Raw genomic sequence first — 9605 nt, forward strand, 5'->3', positions numbered from 1 at the left:
CTCCTCCTCCTCCTCCTCCTCCTCCTCCTCCTCCTCCTCCTCTTCTTGCTGCTGCTGCTGCTGCTCCAGCGTTTGGGCTCCGAGGGCTGTGAGCAGAAATCTAATGAGACCCAACTGGCTGTTTATGTAATTCTTCACACTTCTGTCTTAAGGCGTTGCTTTAAAACTACCTTTCGCGGAGCCTGAATTTCGCTCGGCTGCACCGTCAAGCAGTTTGGCTTAATCAGCTGCCTTTGCCGGCGCTCAGGCTTTGGGCTTGCAAAGTGTACTTTGGGGGCAGCCAGGGACCTTTTCCCTTTGTCACCACGAATATGGAAAATGGAACAGATGGATTAATACCAACTGGATTTTTTAAATGTCCTTTTAACTCAACCTCAGTGTACAAATAGATCCCTTTTGCAAATATCTTCTGTTTGCCCTTGATCTTTTCTTATCCCCACCCAATGCTGATCCAGCAAACGTTTAAAGGTCGACCTTATCGTACAAACCTCTCCGGTGTTCTCTTATCGTGAAGGAGAGAGGTGGTTTTGAAAATCAGAATAAAACTCAGAAACCCTGTCCTTTAAAGAGAATAATCAATAGAGTTTTGAAATTAATTGTTGCTTTTGTTACATTTGCTGCCAAACATTTTCTGATTTTTGAAAAATACACATTGAAAAGAAAAAGCACAGAGAAGCTCGATTATTACATTGTATGCCCTTAGTATATTTAAGACGGCAGCTATGTAGGATAATTTGGTTCATAATTATCGTTGACTAGGATGGCAATTCATTGTATTTAGTATTTTTAATGTTAGCATCGCATACTTTGGAAATTAAAATAATTTTCCTAACTTCTCAAATGTCTAAACATTTAATGATGCAGCAGATTTAAGCAGCAAATATCCAGAATGAAGTGAAATATAGAATTCACTTCTAAATTAGTGAATAGGAATAGGATCACTTTCTAAAACGTATATATGTGTGTGCAGGTGGGTGGATGGGAGTGTGGAGTAGAGTTTCCAATAAATATTCTTTTGACTACTGAGGGAAGAAATACACTATATATGCTGGAGATATATATATATATACATATATATATATTTAGAGCTGTATTCAGAAATAAAAAGTAAATAATAGGGTTAAATATATTGTTTTAACTCTAAATCCTCAATTGTCCCATGAGATTTTGAACTTTAATAAACAGTTTTCTATTGTATGTTCCTTTATTTTGTGCTGATTATATTTTTCTGACTTTCTAGCCTATTAGACTTTTTCAAAAGTAAAATTACTCTGGGGGTAAGAAAAGGTTGTGGGACTTAGATTTATCTTACTTGGACATGTTTGTTTTTGTTTTATTTTGTTTTTCTTTAAGGAGCAAGACCACTCAAGGTGAAGGATAATCTACAAAATACCAGCACTTTGAATGAAAATTTGTTTCTCTGCCACAAACTGAACACTTTTGTGCGTGTGTGTGGGGGGAAGTTGAAACACAAATCTCACTTAGTGGCATAGCAGCTATGCAGCTTGAAATCCAAGTAGCACTAAATTTTATTATTTCATATTTGTACAATAAGCTTCCCAGGAGACGTGTCAACATTTTTGGTGAAGAGCTTGAAAGACTTCTTAAGAAGAAATATGAAGGGCACTGGTATCCTGAAAAGCCATACAAAGGATCAGGGTTTAGATGTATACACATAGGGGAGAAAGTGGACCCAGTGATTGAACAAGCATCCAAAGAGAGTGGTTTGGACATTGATGATGTTCGTGGCAATCTGCCACAGGATCTTAGTGTTTGGATCGACCCGTTTGAGGTTTCCTACCAAATTGGTGAAAAGGGACCAGTGAAGGTGCTTTATGTGGATGATAATAATGAAAATGGATGTGAGTTGGATAAGGAGATCAAAAACAGCTTTAACCCAGAGGCCCAGGTTTTTATGCCCATAAGTGACCCAGCCTCATCAGTGTCCAGCTCTCCGTCGCCTCCCTTTGGTCACTCTGCTGCTGTAAGCCCTACCTTCATGCCCCGGTCCACTCAGCCTTTAACCTTTACCACTGCCACTTTTGCTGCCACCAAGTTCGGCTCTACCAAAATGAAGAATAGTGGCCGCAGCAACAAGGTTGCACGTACTTCTCCTATCAACCTCGGCTTGAATGTGAATGACCTCTTGAAGCAGAAAGCCATCTCTTCCTCAGTGCACTCTCTGTACGGGCTCGGCCTGGGCAGCCAGCAGCCGTCGCAGCCGCAGCCCCCGCCGCCGCCGCCCCCGCCGCAGCAGCAGAAAGCCTCCGCTCTTTCTCCTAATGCCAAGGAATTTATTTTTCCTAATGTGCAGGGTCAAGGTAGCAGTACCAATGGAATGTTCCCAGCTGACAGCCCCCTTAACCTCAGTCCTCTCCAGTACAGTAATGCCTTTGATGTGTTTGCGGCCTATGGAGGCCTCAACGAGAAGTCTTTTGTAGATGGCTTGAATTTTAGCTTAAATAACATGCAGTATTCTAACCAGCAGTTCCAGCCTGTTATGGCTAACTAAAACAGGAAAAAAAAAATGTATCGTACAAATTAAAATGCACGGGCCCAAGGGGGGATTTTTTTTTTTCCACCTCCTTGAGTTTTTTTTTTTTTTTTTTTAAGCTTATAGTAAGGATACATTCAAGCTTGGTTACAAAAATAAAACCTGCATCATTTTTCATTTGCCAACCAAGCACAAAGTTATTTTATACTGACTGTATATTTTAAAGTATACTCTCAGATATGGCCTCTTACAGTATTTAAGATATAGCAAGGACATGGCTGATTTTTTTTTTATAAAAAATTGGCACTAATAAGTGGGTTTATTGGTCTTTTCTAATTGTATAATTTAATTTAGTACAAAGTTTGTAAAATATCAGAGGATATATATATTGTTTCTACGACACGGTATTGCATTTATATCTTTTTACTACAGTGACCTGTGACAGCAGCAGCTTCATGTATTTTTTTTACTGAAATTGTAAAATATCCATCTTAAAGACATCAACTATTCTCAAAATTGTGTACAGAATATTCCTTTAGTGGTGGAATTAAAATGTACGAATATTTGCTTTTTCAAAAAAATGTATTTTCTGTTAAAGGTTTAAAGATTTTTGCTATATATTATGGAAGAAAATGTAATCGTAAATATTAATTTTGTACCTATATTGTGCAATACTTGAAAAAAACGGTATAAAAGTATTTTGAGTCAGTGTCTTACATGTTAAGAGGGACTGAAATAGTTTATATTAAGTTTGTATTAAAATTCCTTAAAATTAAAATTGCTTATCGTGGTCTTTGTTTTGAAGCCTTGGCCAAAGAGCTACCTCCGGAGTTAAAATGTTGTAAATGCTGGTGCTGAAGAAAAGGCTGACCCCTAGGATTACGGAGGAATGGTGGAAAGCAGTTGCACTCCTGCTGCAGCAGATAGTATCCGTTTGCCACATAAAAAGGCCTAGCAAAACTGCACAACCTGACCAGTGCTTGGGGACAGCTTTATTTATAGATTTTTAAGCAACTTTCTCTTCAGCCCTGTGAATAGGGATGGTTCTGCTAAGGTTAGGCAACACTGTTTTACACCAAGTGTTAAATTGTGGTGTTGTGCTGACGTCTAAGAGAGTCCGATGATAAAATTCACTCGTAACCAGAGAGGATTTATTTGAAATGTATATGGGGAGACCATTGGATCGGTTTTCTGTTCCTGCATGGGAGGTGAAAAGCTCAGAAACCTTGCTGGGACAAAATAGCTGACCTAACTATTTAAAAAGAACATTAGGTCTGTTTACTAATCCTTAAACTTAAAGTTCAGTCATAAATATGACTAACTAAATAGTTGGAGAATTTATGATCAAAATCTCAAGATTGGACAGGGTGCTTTCCCCCTTGCTTGCTTTTTAAAATACAATTGGATAGCCAACCTGCTGCTTTGGGAGAGGAAGGGAGGTTCAAAGGTTACTCACCCATAATGTGTCAAATTGTGGCTTGGTAGGGATGGAGTTTTTAAAAATGATGAGTTGGAAGCGAGAGACACTATTTTTAAAGTAAAATGAATCATTTCACTGTTTATATGTCCATTGATAGTGTTGACATAGTATGGGTGAGAAAATTGCCTGGAATTGGAAGGAAACTACATTTATAGTAAGGAACCAGCACTGTCTGGGTTACTGGTGAAATAAATTTGGTCTTAAGTGAGTTTTTTGGACACCAATGTACAAAAGCCTGTTGTCTGTTACCCATGCAGTTTAGAGCAATAAAAGTTTTAAGGAAACAAGCACTGGGAGTAATCAAGCCGAGCTGTTTGGCCTGCTCCGTGGTGAGGCCTTTGTCCTTCAGTGGGCAGAATGAGGCTATGAAGAAGTACTGGGATGGTGAGTGGGACTGGCGGAGGGCTGGTCTGCCAGCATTATCAATTACGTGCTTTTGTGATCCCCAAGTTTGAATAGCTGTAAGAACAATCAGTAATGGTTTTAAGCACTAGTTCGGGCTAGACACTTGTGGGTGAAGTTATCATAGGCTTAACAGAAAATTGCCTTTTCACAAATTAAGACAACATACTTTTTCTGAAAATCAGGAGTAAGTCAGCAGGCTAGTAGATACACAACAGAATTTGTAACCATCTGGAACACTAAATCAGATTTTAAATAAATTGAGCTTAATGTAAATATGAATACCTTCCACATCTTAGGGATGTGCATATTGGTACGTATGGGGGATATCGAGGGAAAATATTGGGGAAGATACTGGGGAAATGTCATATTGGTACCTATGTTGGTTTGGTGCTTGAATCTTGATTGGTTTCAAAAAAAATCTGTTCAATTTGAGCTTCGTATTCTTGAGGTCTTTTTTTTTTTTTGTCTTCATGCCCTTTATGCTCATTAGGAATGGAGATGTTTTTAAGTTTTTTAATTCCAGTTAACATACAGCGTAATAGTAGGTTCAGGTGTACAATGTAGGGACTCAATACTCCATACGTCACCCAGTGCTTATCACAAGTGTACTCCTTAATCCCTATCACCTATTTCAGCCATTTCCCCCCACCCCCATCTCCCATCTGGTAACCATCAGTTTGCTCTCCATGGTTAAGAGTCTGTTTCTTGGTTTGTCTCTCCCCCCCCACTTTATTTGTTTTGTTTCTTGAATTCCACATATGAGTGAAATCATTACCGTCTTTGTCTTTCTCAGACTGACTTCTTTCAGCATTATACTCTCTAGCTACATCATTGTAAATGGCAAGATTTCATTCTTTTTATGGCTAAGTAATATTACATTGTGTGTTTGTGTGTCTGTATCCATTCCTCAGTTGATGGACACTTGAGCTGTTCCCATAATTTGGCTATTGCAGATAATGTGACAAACATCAGGGTGCATGTATCCCTTTGACTTAGTATTTTTGTATTTTTTGGATAGATAGCTAGTAAGACGATTGCTGAATCATAGGGTAGTTCTATTTTTAACTTTTTGAGGAACCTCCATACTGCTTCCAGAGTGGCTGCACCAGTTTGCGTTCCCACCATGACGGTTCCCCTTTTTCCACATCCTTGCCAACACTTGTTTCTTGTGTTTTTGATTTTAGCCAAGGAATGGAAATTTTTCTTCTTAAGATTTTACTTTTAAGTAATTTCTACACCCAACATGGGGCTCGAACTCACAACCCTGAGATCAATAGTCGCAAGCTCCACTGACTGAGCCAGCCAGCCTTCCCCAGGAGTGGAAATTTTTTAAAAGGTGCTTTTTTTTTTTTTAATTTAAATTCAATTCACCAACATAAAGTACATCATTAGTTTCAGAGGTAGAGTTCAGTAATTCATCAGTTGCATATAACACTCAGCGCTCATCACATCACCTGCCCTCCTTAATGCCTGTCACCCAGTTACCCCATCCGCCCACCTACCTCCCCTCCAGCAACCCTCAGTTTCTTTCCCATAGTTAAGAATCAAAAGGTGCTTTTGCCTAGCACACCTTAAAAGCCTTAGAAAAGCTTACTTACATCTTGGTCCCAAATCTGTTTCTTCCTACTCTGCTATCACACTTTTGTCCCTTTGTGGAAAATGTTTTGCTTGACGATTTGATGAGTTAATAATCTTTTTTTTTTAAGATTTTATTTTTAAGTAATCTCTATACCCAACAGCCCCGAGATCGAGAGTCGCATGCGCTAGCATCTGAGCTAGCCAGGCGCCCCTGGTGAGTTAATTACCTTTTCTTTTTTTTTAAAGATTTTATTTATTTGACACAGCGAGAGAGGGAACACAAGCAGGGGGAGCGGGAGAGGGAGAAGCCCGCTTCCCGCCAAGCAGGGAGCCCGATGCAGGGCTCGATCCCAGGACCCTGGGATCATGACCTGAGCCGAAGTCAGATGCTTAACGACAGCCACCCAGGCGCCCCGAGTTAATTATCTTACTAGGTCTTTCCCATTATTCTTCTGTAAATATGGATACTGTATAACAGCCTCTGAATGCCCTGATCCTGGTGTCCAAAATACTGCCTTACAGATGGCATAGCTCATTGATGAGTGAATCAGTTGATAGCAGAAAGCAGCTCTCTGGGTTTCAGATATTCCTTTACTGCCCATCTTTTCTAAAATCAGGTGTATTGTTAAATCTCCTTTGAATAGCTTTAACCTAATAGCTAATACTAGATGGCAAATGTAGGCCTTCAGTCAAAATGCCTCCTTAAAGATAATGACTTTATTTATTTATCCTTATTTACTGTGATTAACTTCTTAGTTTTTGAAGGTGAGACTAAAGGTGCCCTGAGTTTAAAAATGTTCTTGTCTTATGTACAGGCATTTTAATTGAGAGACGTACTCTCACACATCTTCAGGAGGTAGGTTATTGTAAAACAAGTCGCTATAACATACAGAAAATTTAAGTATCTCTAGTTGGACATACTCCAGCTAATGAGAGAAAATGCTGGTCGGAGATCTTCCTCCTTAGCCCTCTCCCTACACAAACTGCAAAGAGTGTAGGCGTGGGACAAGTGTGTGTCTTTGCTTGAATAGAACGCATGCTTTCATCAGAAGCAGGGTAATAACTCTGCTGCAAGATCAGTAAGAGGAAAACAGCTTTATTAGAAGACAAGTATGTAAAACTGCCATTGCCAAATAGAACTCCTTATACTGTTGAGTATGCCAATCAGCTGATGCTTAATCGATTTGGCCCAGGAGGCCACTTGAGATCTAATTTCTTCAGTTTTTTTGTGTGTTATGTTAGGAAGACACTATCTTCATGTTTAAACCTTGGATCAATATCTGTGCATATAACTGGAAAATTAGTCCAACACTTCTGTTCAAGCCATTTTTTAAAAAATGTTTTGAATCATTTGGTTAACAAATGCTCATACAGCACTTACTACGTACCATGCATAGTTCCAACGCAGCTTACGGAAGGGGAGCTGAGACAGTTAACTCACCCACGATTATATGGCCAGTAAGTGGCGGACCTGGAATTCAAACTCAGTGAAGTTCCAGAGTTTATGCTCTTAAACTTGATGCTTTGTTCCCTGGGATTAGTTGTTCTTCTGATTTGAAGTCAGGGGAATAAGAACTATTTTTGATGTATTAGCCACATGACTGGTAGAATCTCTACAGGAGTGTTCCAGAGAAGAGTCTAATGGGAGGCTCTTGGCCATGCTTAGAAGTCATGATGATATATTGGGGGAGATACTTTATATTTCCGGTGGCCATAAACTATAATTACAGGCTATCAGGAAATGTTTTTAGAAATCATTAAGTCAGTGCTTTAATTTTGTTGATTTTCTTAATTCAATTGTGTAAATTGCTTCTCTCATTTTAGAACCACTGGATGATTCCCTCAGACAGTAAGGACTGTAGACTTGGTGGCCCCATTCCTTCTAAGTAAGATTGTAATTGTTGACCTCCTACAGCTGTTTTCACACACATTCCTCACTTGTGCTATTGATAAACACCATAAGGAAAGGTCAAGTCAGTCACCAAAATTGTCTTCAACAATGTGTTCCCTAGTACCTATGATCTGTTTCTAAGTTACTGGGAAATACATGATTTCTGTGTATAGGTGTTGTGATAAATGGTCTTCTTACCCTTACCAAAATAAAAATATATTTTGGTTTAGAAAGTCACATTTTAGAAGCATAATTTATTATGGATGAACTTATATTCCCATTAGGGTTGCTATGAGTTTTGAACATGTATAAACTGCACAGTAGGGCCTCCTGGGTGGCTCGGTAGATTAGGTGTCCGGCTCTTGGTTGGGCTCAAGTCATGATCTCAGGGTCATGGGATTGAGCCTCAAGTCAGGCTCCGCACTCAGTGTGGAGGTCTGCTTGTCTTCCTCCCTCTGCTCCTCCTTCCACTCACACGCACACACTCTATCTCAAATAAATAAATCTTAAAAAAAAAAAAACAGTAAACAGAAAAACCCATTTTTTAATGGCTCAGAAGAATTTCAGTAGTTTATTTTTATTTTATTTTATTTTATTTACTTATTTGAGAGAGAGAGAATGAGAGATAGAGAGCACGAGAGGGAAGAGGGTCAGAGGGAGAAGCAGACTCCCTGCTGAGCAGGGAGCCCGATGTGGGACTCGATCCCGGGACTCCAGGATCATGACCTGAGCCGAAGGCAGTCACTTAACCAACTGAGCCACCCAGGCGCCCAGAATTTCAGTAGTTTATATGTGGATTAAATCTTATTGTACCTAGTGCCAATTTTTTAGATCTGGAGTTAGAATTTGATTGGACCAAGTATTGCTGGACCCTGGCTGGGCCTTTGGAGGTTTAGCTTGGGCTAAAAGTCATTAATGGAATGTGAAGTAGTAAACATCTACTAACCATTTTTCAATATTTGAGGTTTAAGATTTATATTTTAGAAGACTTGCTTTATATACAGTCCATAAGTGGAGCTTTGAGATCATCTCACAAACCCTAGAAGAAAACAATGAGGGGGCAGCTCACATGTGGAGGCTATTTGAAATGGAGTCTAATTCCTTCCTTAAGCATATTAAGTCATTTGGTTCAAGATGACTCAGTTTCTTCATCTGCAAAATGGGTAGGGGGATATCTTATACTTCCCCGGGCAGTTCATGAGGCGCTAATCCCCTTGGTATGAAGAACTGTCAGTGAGGTCATGGAACATGTATTCCTAGGGGTTTACAGTAGTTATAAGGCACCAAGTCCAGACTTTCACCCTCAGTTTGTTGACCTGTGAAATCAGAAATGTAAATGCAGACACCAACCGTCTTTATCATAGTGACATTTTGTTGTCCAGCGTGTTACTTGCATCCACAGAGAATTAAATAAAAATTCTGTGGTACTATCCTAAAAGCTATTCTATTCCTGTTTCAGTGATAAATACCACTGAGTGTGTGTCTCTAGTTCTGAGGCGCTGGTGGGGAAACCGTGTTTCAGCATTCTTTTTCATACAATCAGCAAGTTGATTTAAACCTAGAACACAAGTTGACGTTCCTTTTGAGAGCAGCCAAAAAGGTTGCTAAAGTGTCCGTGCTGTTGTGAAAAGTACTGAAATGGTTGTTGCTATTTAAACCACACTGGCTCGGGAATAGGAGTAGTTAAAGGTAGCTCTGGCGAGAGACGTGTCCTACAGAGAATGGTGCTAGCTTTATTTTAGCGCAGGTAGGAAAGA

The 9605-nt window shown here is 39.5% G+C and overlaps 1 protein-coding gene across 1 annotated transcript in view; it reads left to right on the plus strand.

Moving 5' to 3' along the window:
• The window catches only part of TOB1 (transducer of ERBB2, 1), a 4395-nt gene extending 1123 nt beyond the window's left edge, over positions 1-3272 (plus strand). The window contains exon 2 of the mRNA XM_025859381.2: positions 1354-3272. Coding sequence (XP_025715166.1) covers positions 1499-2512 — 1014 coding nt within the window. The 5' untranslated portion in view covers positions 1354-1498 and the 3' untranslated portion in view covers positions 2513-3272. The remainder of the gene's footprint in view (positions 1-1353) is intronic.
• Positions 3273-9605: the final 6333 nt, after the last annotated feature.

Source organism: Callorhinus ursinus, unplaced genomic scaffold, assembly GCF_003265705.2.
Source record: "Callorhinus ursinus isolate GAN/ISIS: 27379988/994484 unplaced genomic scaffold, GSC_fseal_2.0 scaffold52, whole genome shotgun sequence".
NCBI lineage: Eukaryota > Metazoa > Chordata > Mammalia > Carnivora > Otariidae > Callorhinus > Callorhinus ursinus.